The 16,186-nt window shown below is 39.0% G+C and overlaps 1 protein-coding gene across 32 annotated transcripts in view; it reads right to left on the bottom strand.

Moving 5' to 3' along the window:
* Positions 1 to 16,186, bottom strand: part of SVIL (supervillin) — a 137,793-nt gene that overhangs the window by 54,919 nt on the left and 66,688 nt on the right. For 30 of the 32 annotated variants that reach the window (XM_038175027.2, XM_072033739.1, XM_072033741.1 and 27 more), the window contains 5 exons: positions 13,423 to 13,489; positions 8,157 to 8,248; positions 2,450 to 2,507; positions 2,172 to 2,323; positions 1,085 to 1,766 (listed from right to left, as the gene is read on the bottom strand). In XM_038175027.2, the coding sequence (XP_038030955.1) occupies positions 1,085 to 1,766; positions 2,172 to 2,323; positions 2,450 to 2,457 (842 nt within the window). In that variant the 5' untranslated portion in view covers positions 2,458 to 2,507; positions 8,157 to 8,248; positions 13,423 to 13,489. The remainder of the gene's footprint in view (positions 1 to 1,084; positions 1,767 to 2,171; positions 2,324 to 2,449; positions 2,508 to 8,156; positions 8,249 to 13,422; positions 13,490 to 16,186) is intronic. The other 2 variants (XM_038175029.2, XM_072033750.1) reach the window with 2 other exon arrangements.

Below are 16,186 nucleotides of genomic sequence, written 5' to 3'. Positions count from 1 at the left end.
ATTTAGCATACCATGAGGGAGACTATGTTTTCCAATTTCAGCGTGGAATTTTAATTCTCCCCTTTGCCCCTTCACACCTACACCCTGATACAATCTGAGAGATCAACTGTCACAGTTCAAGAGGGTTTTTACATATCACAGCAGGAAAACAAGTTGTCTATTCTTTCAACTAACCCAAGATACTTTTCAGTTTTTAACTCTGAGACCTGTTTTATCTTGGCAGAAACTGTCATAAAGCTATTCAAATCTTCATTGACAAACAACTTGCCTTAACTTGGAAACCCTGACCAAACAATTACAGGATACACGTGAAAAAAGATAAAGGCTTGCTATAATAATTAATGGGGAAAAAACAAAGATTTAGAACCGTACCTGCTTCAATTTCTAGTTTGTATAAATATCTTAAACATCAGTTATTCCACTCTCCCAAGAGGACCTAATTTTAGCGTACATTCTGTAAGTATAAAGGTAAGTCAAGCGCATAACTGATCACAGAAATACAGATATCTGCTTCCTTGTATCTGAAATTCAATAAATCCAACCAAACCAGCCTGAGACTGTATTGCTGAGGGCTGGTGTACCTCTGCCAGGAAGAGAAGCTGAGGGAGTTGGGGTCGTTCAGCCTGGAGAAGAGAAGGGCCCGGGAGACCTTGTACCTAAGGAGGGCCTACAGGAAAGCTGGAGAGGGACTCTGTCAGGGAGTGTAGTGATGGAACAAGGGGGAATGGCTTAAAACTAAAAGAGGGGAGATTTAGATTAGACATTAGGAAGAAATTCTTTACTCAGAGGGTGGCGAGGCACTGGGACAGACTGCCCAGGGATGCCCCTGCTGGGACAGACTGCTGTGGATGCCCCATCCCAGGCTGAATGCTTTGGGAAGCCTGGTCTAGTGGAAGTGGGGTTGGAGTTAGATGTCATTAAGGTCCTTTCCAGTTCAAACCATTCTATAATTCCATTCAAAACCCAATAAATGCATTCTTCAAGGGCAATAAATATATTCTCATAAATAGTATAGACGCTGCTGCAGAAGGTGAATAAGTTAAACAAGCAAATTGTATAACCAAGCAAAACAAGTCATGCTTACCTTTGTCTGATGTTACTGTGCAAGGGCTGGTCATTCTGCAAATGGATTGGTGAGGCTGCCCGCTTTGGTGAAGAAAGGGACTCTCTGGGGGTTTGCTTTGGTGATATTGGCACTTCATTATAAGAGGAAGATTCTCGTCCAGAAAGGGTATGAGAGACAGAACTATCCAATGTTGCTAATGGGTCAGAAGCCTGCCTAATGGCACTATCATCATCTGCCTTTTTATCACTCTTTTCATTTGAGAGCTCTTCTTTAGCTGGAATACCATCTTTTTCATGCCTGGAGTACTCCTTGGATTCAGAAATCACACTCTTTGACTCCTTCACCTCAGTCCTGGATGAATACAAGGAACTAGAGTCCTTACTTTCATCATCTTGCCTTTCACTTTTCACTCCCTTTCTTTCCAAACTGTCAGGATCTTTCCTTGCCCGTGTATATCTAGACGAGTAGTCAGAATCCAAATCAGAATCAAGAGATAATCCATATTTTTCTGCCAGCTGGCGCCGCCTCTCTGCCTTGTATCTAGCTATTCTTTCTGCTTTAGACTCTAGTTCGTGGGTATCCATGTTTCCTGTATACAAGGACTCTGTATTTCCTCCTGTGATTTCTGCTCGGTATCTGGATGACCTGGGTTGTTTTTCTACAGAAGAATCTGAGGTTTCCTCCTCTTCATTTGATCTTCCTGTCAAAAGTACAACAAATATAGGCCAATCCATCCCCAAACTCTACCACATACACCATACCCACCCTTTACATGAAGTGGACTAAGCGCTTTCCATTTTCTTGCGAATCAAAATGTACTAGTGACTGCACATATACATTACACTTCTGCACTGTAGTCTCCAAAAACACATAAAAATGATTGTGTATGAGTCACAATCCTCTAAAAGTCTCACAGCAAATTATTCTTGTAAAGCAATGTATATAATTGACCTTTTTCAAATAAGACACCCATAGAACTAAAAGACATTAAAAAAAAATCTGATCACAGCTGTTCTATAAGACTCTTCTCTGTGTACTGAATGTATGATAGGGGTAGAAAACAAGTAATTTAGCAACAGAAGATTGACTTATATATACTACTTACCTAAGTGATGACTGTATGGATCAGTTGCACGCATATACCTTGGTGTATCCTCTTCTAGTAAACGGTGTGTAACTGACCCTGGGCAGTTTTGTAGAAGCATAGGTTGCGTATCATTTTCAATTCCTTCTAAGCGTCTAGCTATTCTCTCTTTTCTGAAAAAGATTTGAAAAATGTGAAGTCAAGTATCTTTGAAGATTTGAGGGGAGAGTTTCTAAGAGGAGGAAACAAAACAAGCTGTGTGTTTTGTTTTATGGGCCAAAGACTTTTTTCTTTTTTACCTTTTCATTTCCAAAAAATCTTGGTTGTTTGGTTCAAACAGTTTTCTTAATTCTGAAACTGAGACAACAAAAGATTATACAGTTTATAAGCCACTAAGTTTCAGAAACTCAAAGAAACTTGCTAAAATACTTCAGAATAAGAAGGAACAGTCAAAAAGGTTAAGAGGTTTCTCATAGTATTTGTCTGGTAACAAGCATTTACCTCTGTCTTTGGTAGTTTACTAAGCTTGCTGTCACAAGTGCATTAAGCACATGGGCACCAAGGAGTCCTCCAAGTACTTCCAGGCTATGCTAGAATTTCCTATGCCACCTGAGCAGTTTTTGAGATCTAGTGTAAACTGGACAAGTTATATTTTGATTAGGTAACACCAAGCTTACACGCTACAGTAACTGCTTCCAAACCAGGTAGTATGGAGTTATTGCTTAACCTGTGTACACAAAGATTGGTGACCATGTTTAAAGAGAGAAACAGTGTCCCTTATTCCTTACTTTCCCCCCCGCAAGTGGCTCATGGCTGGAGAAAGCCTGTGCAAACTACCATGTCCTCTCATAATATTTCTGCATTTCTACTCTGCTGGTTTTCCCTTTCAGCTTTAGTTGGACATACTTTCCCTCTCTTGCCCTAAACTGTTAGGTGGTGTTATGTGCCAGCAGACAGCTGTCACAGTTCACCAAACAGTAGTGAACCAGCAGGAGGCATGATAGATGAGGTAATCCCTATGTATATACATATGTTCGTGGTTATCAGTGATGTTCGCAAACCACACTGGAGCAGTGAGTGCTACGTAAACAAGTGTGGTGTGATCTCTTACCACCAGGAAGAGAAACCATCCAAGCTGTCAAGGGATGCAGCGGATTGAAGCGGGGCTGGGAATGCCAAAAGTCCCCTAAATGTCATTGCCTTAGCAAAGACGTGGTGCCAAAAGGTGTGCTTTTTTTTGCTTGTTTGCTTTTTTTGTTTGTTTTTTCAGCCAAAAGCTAAAGCTATTTTAACGCAATGCATCTCTAGATTTCTGATCCTGTTTACCCAGGGATCAAAAATGAATGCAAACTCCATAGTCTACAGCCTGATAAATCAGCCCAAGACTGCCATCAGAAACACTTGACTCAGGAGAGTCTAGAAGACCACACCAGTGTAAAAGTAATTCTATCAGCTCTATTCCCTACTGGACTTCATAGCTCTAGATACTTAAGTTAAACATTATTGAAACACCACCCTTTTAAAGGTCAGGTGCAGTTTCTCTCCCTATCCTTCTGAACTGTTAGAGTTTATGGACAAATCTAAGGTTTTCAGCTGAGCTGCCACACACCCAGGCAGTTTTCTGTAGTCATTATCAGTGCTTGCACATCATAGTGCTAGATACAGTTAGTGATAGATACAGTATAGGTGCCGTTAACATTGGCTGTCATATAACCCTTACGTGCTGAAAAGCCACTAGGACTCCAGGTAAAATGCCTTTGACCAGCAAGGCTGAATGGATTCTCATCATGACTACTCAGAGAAGCAAATGAGTGAGGTATTAATACAGCACCGGAGGCTACAGATGGATGCCTACAGGGAACACAGGATACACAGGGGAAAAAATCATCTGGGGCACTCTGAAAAAATGCCAGTCTACAGTTTTACAGAATAGACTAAAACTATCCACTTGAAGTTTTCAAGCCAGGTTAGTCAAACTGATTGTTATCATGCAATGAAAAATCTATGATGTACACATTTGATGTGACTAGCAGCACAGAGTAGCTAGATACTTCAGAGCTAACCCATGGGGTTACCTCTTCCATACCTACCTTAAGCACCTGCAGCAATGCGGATTGAAGCCTACACTATTCACCAAGCTGACCTGCAAACTGAAAGCCAGCAAGCTCCATGTAGAGATTGCTGGAGACAGATGGGAACTGGACTTGGCCAATGGAAAATTTGCATCCTGAACCACGATTAAAGCAAAGATGAGCCCTTACACTGCGTTTCATGGACTTTTCTCTCAATAAACGGTTCGTTACCACTGCTGCCCTGCCTACTCAGCTGTGCTAGCAGTGGAACCGTATTAAACAAAGACTTTATCCATGTGAAACCAGCCGTCTCACGTTCACACTGAAGGAAATGATTTCTCGAATACTTTGCTTTCACCTCTGCCAAACCTACTTCTGTTTAAGTCTGTCCTCTGGATATTAGGGTTTTTCTGTTGCCTGTACATACGTAAAATGGTTAAAACAAAACCTATAATTGTTCTGCCACTTCAGACAGGTCAAAGACCTCCATAGCTCGCAGTTAATAAAACCACATGCCATCCAAACCCCGATCACTTCTCTTCCCTAGTCACCAATTTATATGGTCCTTAAAACCACCAGAGAACAGGCCTTTTACACAGTTTTAGTCAAGCTCATAAACTGAGCTTCATGTAAATCAATCTTTTTATTTTCCTCAAAAAAAGGAAACTTGCCTATAAGTCATTCACACACAAGATATTTGGAATTTCTGAAGAGCTCCCAGCAGCATTAGTTCAACACCCTCCCACTACGTGTTAGCTGAAGTTCCAGAGATTCTACTACGGCTCTGCAGTCCTAAAAAGAGCACTGGACTCATGAAGCATCTCTCCAACACCTTCCCAAACAAGATGGGACAAAAATAGCAAGGGACTACTCTAGACTGCCTTACACTTTTTCCACACTTGAGATTCCAGACAGTAATTTCAGCTAGGTTGGCTGATATCGGCAGAGCTTTTGTTGTGAAAACAGTTTCAGTAATATTTTTCAACTATACAATGAAAAAAAAAAAAAAAAAGAAAAAAAAAAAACAAACCAAAAAGAAAAAAACTCACATACAAAAACAAAAAAAGAAAAATGCACGAAGTCTTATACTACTTTAGTGATTTATTTTTGCTAAATAAAATGTAGGACTTTAAATCATGAAAGCTGGTTGGAAAAGTTTCTGTCGCAAGGACTTTGGTTGGCCCTTGCATGCTAAGGTGATCAGGTTTTTCTTTTTTGGTTTGCAGTTTGAATAAGCTGGTGCTAGCTTCCAATCTGTTCATGAATGGTTTTCCACATTACCATCAGAAACCCATACCATCTCGAAGACATCCATGACAACGTAAAGAATAATAACACCTCTACCTAAAAGGTAGCACAAAGATCTGATTCAGCAAACATGATTCTAATACAGCACACAAGAAAAGACTAAAAAGCTTATAACAATTTGTTTCACAGTAACAGCTCCTTATCGAAGATGCTTCATGCCAACACTTCATAAGCATTGTTGGTCAGTATGGTAAAGGGAAAGAGGAAGAACCACAGCAGTTTAGGAACAGCCCTGGGCTTCAAACTTTATTTCAGAATGCAGAGCAGGTTGCTGTGGTAGGATATCCTCTAATGCAGACTGTCAAGAGGCATGGTAATTGCGGTAACTGTAGACCTTCAGAGGTCTACAGTAACTGAGTAGGCCTACAATTACCTTGTCAGACCAGATATTTAGCAAAATCAGAATTGTTCCATGTCTCATCCCATCATAATAACAAAAAGTACATTTGGAGTGCACCTCATAAGGATTTTTTTTTTTTCATAAAATTCTTAAAGTGATAGATTTCTTACAGAATTCAGAAAATCTTTCAGAATATAAATATGTTTTTGCTGGAAGCCCTCTTTGATAATAGCAGAGCAGACACATGTTGATAAAGTTGCAGACGTTCCAACACATGTAAATTTTATTTTTAAATACACAAGCTTTAAAAACCGAGTCAAGCTTTCCAAATGTCTCTAGCAGAGGGTGGGGATACACGTTTATAAAGCTTGCTCACAGGTATAGGTTTATAAAGTCTGTATAAAGGTGGATCAAAATGTACCTGGCACAGGCATGCTTCCTCAGAAATCATAAATAACCATTGCAACACAGGTATAAACATTTTAATTTTGAGGAAAATCTAACACACCAATCTTGTTCCTTTCTTCTCCTCTCCCCACCTGAAGAGGTGACAGTTTACAAACTAGCCCGGGGAAGCTTTTACCTTCTGTTTATGCAAGCAGAGGTATGCTAATACACTTAATGCTTAATTGCAGGCAGTGATGTGCTAGACTCTGAACTTTAGTTCAGTCCCTGTCAGCTGAAAATTAAATATACTCCTCTCATTTTCCAGCACATGCAAATGTGGACCAAAGTTAACCCCTGGATGAGGCAAATAGCCTCGATTTTCACAAGTGCTTGGACTCAAGTAATGTAACCATCAGCTTCCGTTACTAACTTCTGTTGGAGTCTAGACTGATGCCTTTATTACAAGAATAATTTCTTAGGAAAAGAAGAGACATCCTGGAATAGAAACTAGCTCACTGAGAAGCGACTTACGGAGAAAATTTTTCAAGTGAAGGCTCTCACAATTAACTTACTGCTTGCTCATCTTGGCCAGCATGACTGTGAAGCTAAGCATACGGAGTAATGAGGGGCTATTTATTCTTTCTGGCTGGTGCTCTCATGTAGTCTGTACTGTATAAATGCATATAATTTTATTCTATGCCACTATGCCAATGAAATCTCCTTCTAAACATTTGTAATGATTATACTACAAAAGCAAGCACATTACTTAAATGTTATGTTGGAAGAAGTAAGCTGCAACAAATGACGCAAAAGAGAAAGCCAGTTAGTTCTGTTTCACTGGGATTAGTGCATCCAGCCCTGTATTTTGTGTGAAAAGGGTAAATACCATCAGTTTTAAAAGAACACAGAGTTCTAATCAATGTTCCAAGATCTACAATGTGCCTGAGCAAATGGAATATCTTTATGCTGTTTACATGGAGCTCTTCCTAAAAATGCCATCCTTTATTGGTCAATAACTACTTCCAAGCAGATTGTGATTTCCTCTAAATAATTCAAGAGAATTTCAATTCTCTCCTCTCCCTCAACTGCATCAGAAGATAAAGATGGCAGTAATGTTTTCTTTCGAAGTTATTCAAGGTAATATTGAAATTTGAAAACTAACAAAATGTACCCCAAAATGCACAAAAACCAACTGCATTATTTCTTTAGTAGTTTAAAGAGAAAAATATCTAATGAGGGACAGGATATTTGTGTTATTTTTCTTGCTTGTAGACAATGTTATGTTAGAGCTTCCAGTTCTAGAATAATTGGGCTATTGTGAAATTTACTACCTACTGTAAACAAAATTTCTTGGATGGCTCAAGTCACAAAGCTAGCCACAACCCACCTGCTGTATTGTTTAAAAGAGTTAGTCATAAGAGTGTTGGGAATACTGCTGGTCTACTTTTCTCCAAAATGGTCTCATTAACAACAATATGTACCTTATGTAGCACATGCAAGATTAAAATTCTGTGTGTCGTCAGTTACTCGTGTAAACAGTGATTCTACCAACCACTGAGGGTGACTGGAAAGAGCTACGACTGCAAGCCAAGTTAACGTCCTTGAATTCAGTACTAATCTACTTGGATCACCTCTCTGAAGTTTTGAATTTCAACCACTTTTTAACCTATTTAAAACTAGCTAAACAAAACCGAGCCTTTTGAAGCAGGGACATAACAAAGCCTTATAAAAGAGCATTGTGATCCATCCCATTTCATCCCCTATCATACTTCACAAGGAAAACCCATTTACAAAACAGCTGTGCTCAAGTGATTTTAACTGTGCTGTGCACTTGAATAAACTAAATTTCATACGCTGTTAAATTACCACTTGTGTTCATAACATGTCTCCCTTACCTACCTTTTGGAAGTACTGCTAAGAGATTAGCATCAATATCCTTTGTGCTGTTTGCAAGTTCTTCTTTATCTTCAAATGAGAACTCCTTCTGAAAACTGAAAGCAACATCTGGTTTACAGAACTGTGGCTGTTTCTGCTACAAATCAAATAAAGCCAAGATGTAACCAATTTACTGCAAGATATTTTAGCAGAGATACTGAAGAAAATACTTTCCATAAGAACGAAATAAGAAACAACCCCAAGAAACTCACGAAGCCAAACCTAACATAATTTGAAACTTATTTGGAACTGACTATGACACATTTTTGCATTAAATTACTGACCAGAGACTGCTTTCAAAATGCTCTACTAGTAATTACATTTGAAATAATCTACATAGAATGATTCTCCATAAATACTAAAACATATGTCATCAGATCTAGTACTGTATGCACACTACACCTAGAAGCCTTCTGCATGACTGCCCTGTTGTTACTGCTCTGGTCTCTGGATATTATTCGGCTCATAATACACTGATACGAACAGGTCATTCAGTTTTATACTTTATCACTTCAGAACAGAAAAAAATGCCTATTTAGATAAGATAAAAATCTCTTTAAATATGTTCATTAAACATACAAATTCCAACTCTCAAATGGAAGTGGTGTGATGGTCTATGGCAGATGCTAACTGTCTACAATGACTTTTTTTTTTTTTGGAAAGAGTGTTTCTCCTCATGGGTAAATAAAATTAAATCTATTCTCCATTTATTAAAAATGGATGAAGACCTGCTGTATTCTGCCATTATGACTTCCAATGTACCCCGATCAGGCATAGAAAAAAATGTACTAGTCTTAAGATCTTCAGTAAATTATGTAGACAGGTTTAACATATAAATCCCCACAGTGATTCTAGGCTCTTCATTTTACCATGGAAGTGATGCGCTGTACAAGTTGCTGTCATTCTGATAAGATAAATTACACAGCCTTACTACTGGAAAATCCTTTCTTAGGACAATTTTTATTTATTTATTTATTTTTAAGCAGCTGAATACCCTTTCATCAAGGATATTTGTTAGAAAAGAAGAAATTGCCTTTTTTTTTTCTTTTACTCATTCCAGATGAATATTTCTCATTGAAAACAGTTTTAAATACAACGACCGATAATATTTTACATTAACTCCAAGAAGTATTTGCTTCTTAATCATTTACAAATAATCTTCCCTTGTAAGAAGACATTGTGGTGAGAATTAAACTCTTGAAATGTCCATAAGGAAACCGGGCTGTGTCACATCCAGGCACCATGCCACCTGCTGCAAATTGTCTCCAAGAACTGCACTTAAAGAAATTATTCCAGGTGCTGCCAAGAGAAGCAATGCTAGCCTCCATAGAACAGCAACAGCAAATAGAAGATTAATAGTGGCAATAAGCTGTCCATTACAGGAGACTGCATCCATCCAGGGTGAAAACACTTTAATGGAACTTAAAAAATATGCATCATGTAGTGGCCACAAGCAAATGGGTGCATGTGTCATCTGAGACTGGGCAAAGACTGAGACAATTAACTGTAAGTTTTCATGTGCCTAACCCCACATTGCAAGCACTCATGGCTTTTTTCAGCCTCACAGTATGTTATTTTCTTACTGAGAACCCCGAGGTTGAGGGACTAGCAGTTTCCATCTGAAACCAGTTTCTACTCCTTTTGGCTGAGGATGACTTTGAAAAATGTGAATAAGACTGCACTACGGCCATAAATCAAAATCTATTTTGTCAAAACATTTGTATTACTTAAGACTTGTCTCAAAGTGTTGAGGGACCCAACTTAGAACTTTTGAATACCTGGGGTTTATTTGGCAGCATCTCTGATTGCTTCTGTAATGCTTGTGACAACAGTGCAATACCTCAAGTTTCCATTAACACAGCACTCCCAACATTCACTCATAAAGCAAAATCCCTGTTTAAATTAACTGTGCACTAATATCCACCACCGTGCCTGCGTCACATGAATTTCCAAGGATAAAACCATACAGAATCAGGACTGTTACTAGTCCATTGGTTGGATAAAAGAATGACATTATTGGATTGCTTGTGGATCTTCGACAAACTTTCAGGTATTATAAACTAATTAGGTTTCCCCTCGCCCTTCATTCAAATTGTTCCAGGGACTCTGAAGCTAGAGAGCCTTTACTCATAGCCTAAATGTCTTTCACTGGGTTTACATGCGTTTGTTCTCTTGCCAGTGTACTTGGTTACCTTACTTATTTTTAACAGAAGCTTTTCACATCTACTCAGTTTCCTCAAGGCAGGCTCTCCATTTCATTGACCATCTTTAAAAATATTCTCTACTTATTCTCAATTTTAACTAATCTTTTTTTCTGTATATGGTGATCAGAATTGGAAAGTCTTGATTCCAGAGCTGGGTCTTACTAGCGTCTTGCAAAACCAGGAATTCTAATGGAGAAAGCATTATTGTATTTTTATCTATATCTAGATATATATATCTAATGGAGAAAACCAGATGAGTGCTGGGGTCTACAACATGCTAGCCTTTTTATAACTACACTGTATAGGTTGCTCAATCCTGCATGAGAAACTAATATGCCATGGCTTTGCTTTCATCAGTTGCAAGTGACAGAAAAATTTATCAGCCCCCAATGTACAACTGTGCACTTAGTATTATTACATTACATCCCTTTTCTATTACTCAAGGTCATCCAGTTCTTCCTGCATGTGAGCTCCCTCCTCCTTTGTACTGAGGGTGGCTTCCAGCCTCTGCTCACTGGCAGATTTCATTCAAGTTCTTGTAATAATTACAAACTTCTTACATTTAACCCTTGCTGGGCTACATGACATCACAGGTTACTTACTTTTTGAAAGTCCCTTCACAGTTTCCCTTATGCCCTTGTTTCTCCTTCCCCTCAGGACAGACTTTCAACAGTTATTCACTTATTTTAATGAATAGCTGTTTTTACATAGCGACCATTTTATCCACAGATTTTTTGCTTTTCCTCTTCAGAGGCATTTTTGCATGCCCACTTGTTCACACTGGCACAAGTGACATTGCTTGTTTTAAAAATTTACACAACAGAAAAAAATGTCTTCAACTGATGCATCAACTACATTGCTTTCACTTGCACAGAGAATTCAGGGACAGAGCACTGTTCTGAAGATGATACAGTCAATCCAAGCAATTGCCTATTTATAGATACATATATAAAGTTAGTTCTAAAAATGAAAGTAGGTGTATTTAGGACATGTCACATATTCAAAAAGAACATTCATTAGGAATCTAAATTGAGTCAAAATGATGTTGGAGTAATTCCAAGTAGTTTTAAAAAAATAATTTCAGGAAATTATTCAAAAGGGTTTTTAAAAAGTATCTGCTCATAAGTAATTCCTCAACAAGACTTCTCTTTTTCCGTCAAAGAGAGCTAGCTAGAGATTCCATTGTTTTATTAGTTTATCTGATAATGGAACATTTGGATCATCAATTGAATTGCTTGTATGAAGTCAGTCAGACTTAGATTGCCAGGTATACTGTACCTTCAAACTCATCAACAGCTCTGTTTTACAAGTATCTCAACTGTATCTACTCAACTTCATGTTCCTTAATTTCTTGTGTCACGTTAGAAATGTAGGTGCAGATTCTGACCAGCAACATCAGGAGCTTCTGCACTCCACAGCTAGGCTATGAGCATTCATTACAAAAATAACTTAAGGCATACTTGGGTTTCTCTAAATCAAAAATAAATAAATAAATAAAAACAGGTTTTAGAAGCATGAAAGACTGTCCTCTTCTTAAAGTCCCTGATAAAACTGGCTACTAAAAGGGCAACTCCTCCTTTGCTTGCCTGAACTATAGCCCGTGAGTATGGTTCATGAAATACAACCAACAAGCTTGTTTCACATGGGATTTGCATGTGGTTCGGCCTCAGGTTGCCAAGGAACTCATACTCCTCAATTTTCAGGAATTCATATGATTCCCATTAAAACACAACAACATTTTTTTTCAAACCTCAATAGTTTTTCTTTAAAAACAAAGTATAATGTGGCAGCAGTAGAGTATCTGACAGTCTCAGCATTACACTGCTCCTGCAGGTTCCCAAGTGCAAGCTCTTTCTATACATCAGGGATTCCAATCTGAAAACTCCATCTGCTGCAGTAGCAGCATCCAGTTTCTAAATAGCTGTCCCACTAACCTAGTTACATGCCCAGAAGCAAGCAGAAGTTTGATCCAAATGCCACCAGTAACATGGCTCTGCCATCTGGGTTAAAGCTATGGGATATACTCAGATTTTGTGTCTGAAAGACATACATGACAATCCACTTGTGCGCCTGCCAGGGAGGTGCTTGGCATGCATTATTCTTCTCTTGCTCTACCTCCAGGAGAATTGCCTTCTCTAGATTCTTAAATAACAGATCTGCTGCACAGTTGCATCCTTCTCCCCTGGTCTTATTTTGATTTTCCCCTACCTGCCTTTTGTAAGACGATGCATCTCCTACACCTGTTCCCTCTCTTTCTCTCCAGTGGCTAAGAGATGCAGCATGGCAGGGAATCAGAAATGCTGAGGAAGAAAGGTGTGTGCTGATGGGGAGTCCCACCGAGAGGATGCTTGCAAATGTGAGTCTGGGTGAGCCAGCAAACAGATGGTTTCTAGGGCAAGGGGCAGTTCCCAGCTCCCTAACCTCCCCTGTACTCTGCAATTTGTGAGTCCAGCAAGCATGAAGGTGGAAACCAAAGAACAGCTGGAGTAAGGATGGGAAAAGAGAGGGAACATGACCTGCCACCTTGCTTAACTGTGAACTATGTCACCTTACCCAGCCTCGTGGAACCATGTCCTGAGACTGCAGGCATGATGCAGCAGTGCCCTGCGTGGAAGCAGACCCATCACCCCCCAATCATCTCTGTGAGGTCCCCTCCCATGGTCTGACAAAGCTGTGTGCACAGCTGGAGAAGTAATTTTGGCCACCTTATTTGTCAGACAGATCAGTTTTCCAAGCTGGTTCACTAAATGTCTGCACTGTGTCCATGCCTTTTGAGCGAAGAGGGGCAGTGCAGTGGCTGGAGGCTGAGTGCAGAGCAGGACTCTTCCCTTGGCAGTACCTGTTGTAAATTTTTACACGATTATTTAGGAGGCAGCTGGTGTTTTCAATAACTGTTCAGAGCATCCACCAAAGCTTGGTCTTATGAGAGGACCAAGAATCATCAAGTAAGTGTAGATTCAAGCAATGACTGCAAGTTACAGTTATGCAGCTGCTCATCTTCACTAGGAAGACAAACGTGACCTTACCTTAACGCTCTCTTCCTTTGGAGCAGTCGTGAAGGTTTAAATCTAACTGAATTTCCTTTGACAAAATCTGTGAAAGAAAAAAAAAATAACATAGTGAAGAAGCTTTAATAAATGGGGAACTTTTAGGAAACTAGCCTATATAGTTTCCAGTAATAGTCCTTTTCCCCTGGCAAAGGCTGTACAAAGACCTTGCCTCTAGTCAAAGGAGCATAGGCTGGCGTGCCCAAGGTGGGGGTAAACCAAACATTTTCAAAAATAAGTACAGGCAGTAAAACATATGGGCAGTTCCATAAAGTGGTGAAGCTTCTGCTATTCTCATCCTAGTATTCAGTGTAGCACTGCAGCCTGAGGCTACCATTTAAACTGCTTGACTCAGTTTCCCTGCTTATAAAGCGGCCAGTAGATACATTTATAAAGCACTCTGATAATGAAAAATGCAGCAAGCAGCAAGAGCCTTTTTGGCTGCAGCCTAGCAATGCTATAAAAACTGCATATTCACTGCAGAAATCAGAGATGCCCAGCTGAAGGTTTGTTGCAATATTATCAGACCATCCACGACAAAAATATTTTTGAAGGTTGTCCACTGTTTGGAAACTCCCATTTTTTTTTTCTGAATAGCCTTAGGACATGTTTGTTGTCAGAGTGGAACACATTACATATTTTGCTGAGAGCAAAATCACAGGAGATACAACCTTAAACTCAAGAAGGATGTAGTGGATTACAAAACCACCAGTTCCCAAACCTCTCTGCATCAAAGCAAGCAACAGGCAATCTCCCATCTCTCCCCCCAAGTTTGACTTCTTCAATTTTTCAGTCAAAAGCATCATCCTTGGGTCTGTGAATGACCAGCAGCAAGGGGGACCAGTGCTCCCAGTACCAGGTGCCTCCATTCAGCAATGCTGATGCTATTAAGAGACCTTACACAACTGCTAGCCAGGAAGCAGGGCAGCCTGGTCTGTAACTGCTGTTAAAAAACACATGAAGCTACTAAAAATGTACTCCCAATGGGCAAATGGCTTCGGGTCTCCATCTGCATTAAGTCAGCTATCCCAAGACCCAAAATTAATAAACAACTGTTCACTGACATAGTGATCACCTTATTTTTCAGTCAAAAGCTTCAAAACAATTCAAAAGCAGCGACATTCCTTTTACTGTAATGCAGAACTCAGATTTAACTATTTCAAGGAAGAGTTAACTGGCCAACAACATTTTTAATGTAGAGTTGTTATTTAAAAAAAATAATTTACTTTGCAAGCAAAAAACATCTTAAAATCTAGGTAGGATGTTTATTATTTTTGCAAAAAAGGGTTTAATTAAGCTTATTATAGCTAACAACATGAGTCTTAATTTAGAAAATGTATCTTTTCTCTATGCCTTTCAAAACTTTACTCTCTCCTTTGCTCTTCCACTTCTTTCCCCCTGCCACCTCACCAGGTACACAGATTTAAAAATAAATAAATAAAAAGGTAATTTTAACAGCTTTATAAAGAGACTAAGCTGTGCAAAAGGACATTTTCTAGGCATTTGCTACAAGTCACTGAAAAATTTCAAGCACTTTCGCTAATAGCTTTCTTCAGCTTTAATAAGCAACTTTTTCCTGTTTTTGTTAACATTCAGTTTCTCTTTCCAAGTAAATGGAGAATAAAGCTCGCAGATTACACAGAAACATCTTGTCAGGCTAAAACAGAGTATTTTAAGAAAAACAGTACGAATGGTATATAAATCACTGTATTTTACACTAGAACATTAAAAAGCAAAGACTGCTCCATAATGTAAGTATCTCTAAAAAGGCCAGCTTTGCATTACTGTAAGACCAGTATGCAATAATTTAAAAAGCCCAGCTCAATATCAGTTTAGCTAATCAGAACCAGGCATACCTTGAATTTATAGCCATTCTAACGGGATAACCACCCATCGTATAGTTTTTGGCACTGAAACAGCTGTCCACCATGAAAACCACAAGTAGACCACAGAGAAATTCTCCCTACCCTGGCCAAAAATAAAGAGGGGATGTGAGAGGGGAAGAAAGTAGCTTTCATTGCTTCAGTGGGAGAAGGGAGGGAGAAGGGCTGCGAAGACAGGGCAGACGAGCTGTTCTGACTTTTGCTACCCATTAAGCACATTTTGCAATATTCATACACACCACATTCATAATGCCTCCAAAACCTATTAAACCTCTGTCGTGTTTCACAGCACAAGCTGCTCCCTTCCCACACACAAATAAACAGAAAACCCAACCAGAGAACTATGTTCTGCTACACAGTTTTGATATTTTATGCATTTCCTCCTGTTCTAATTAAACCCCATGTGGGAGGATTAAAGCCCAATAAAATTTACTCACTATAACATGGAAGCGTTAAAATCAAATACAAACACAGGAGAAAAAGTAAAACAATTCTACTTCAAAAGAAAATAAATAAGCCCACAAAAGAAGCATCAGTTTAACAGTCTGATTTCAACGGTTAATTTAAAAAACCCTCACAGTACCTCAGACACAGAATGAAAATGATTGCAACAGCATTTTCTCCTTCTTTCGATGAAGAATTATAAACATATAAGTAACCCCATTAAAATCATTTTAAATACTTGTATTTAGGAGTATATTTACTAAATCAAACTTGCTCATAAGTTTAACCATTTGGCTGGTCTAGCTCCCCCCCCCCCCCCCTTAGGTACAAACTACCAGATAAAACCACTATCCATATCCAGATTAATACGTAGGAAATTAAAAATGCTGAATCTAAATATATATATACATATATAT

Source organism: Anas platyrhynchos, chromosome 2 (assembly GCF_047663525.1).
Source record: "Anas platyrhynchos isolate ZD024472 breed Pekin duck chromosome 2, IASCAAS_PekinDuck_T2T, whole genome shotgun sequence".
In the NCBI taxonomy this organism is placed as follows: Eukaryota; Metazoa; Chordata; class Aves; order Anseriformes; family Anatidae; genus Anas; species Anas platyrhynchos.
This window is presented reverse-complemented; position numbering and strand designations above follow the sequence as displayed.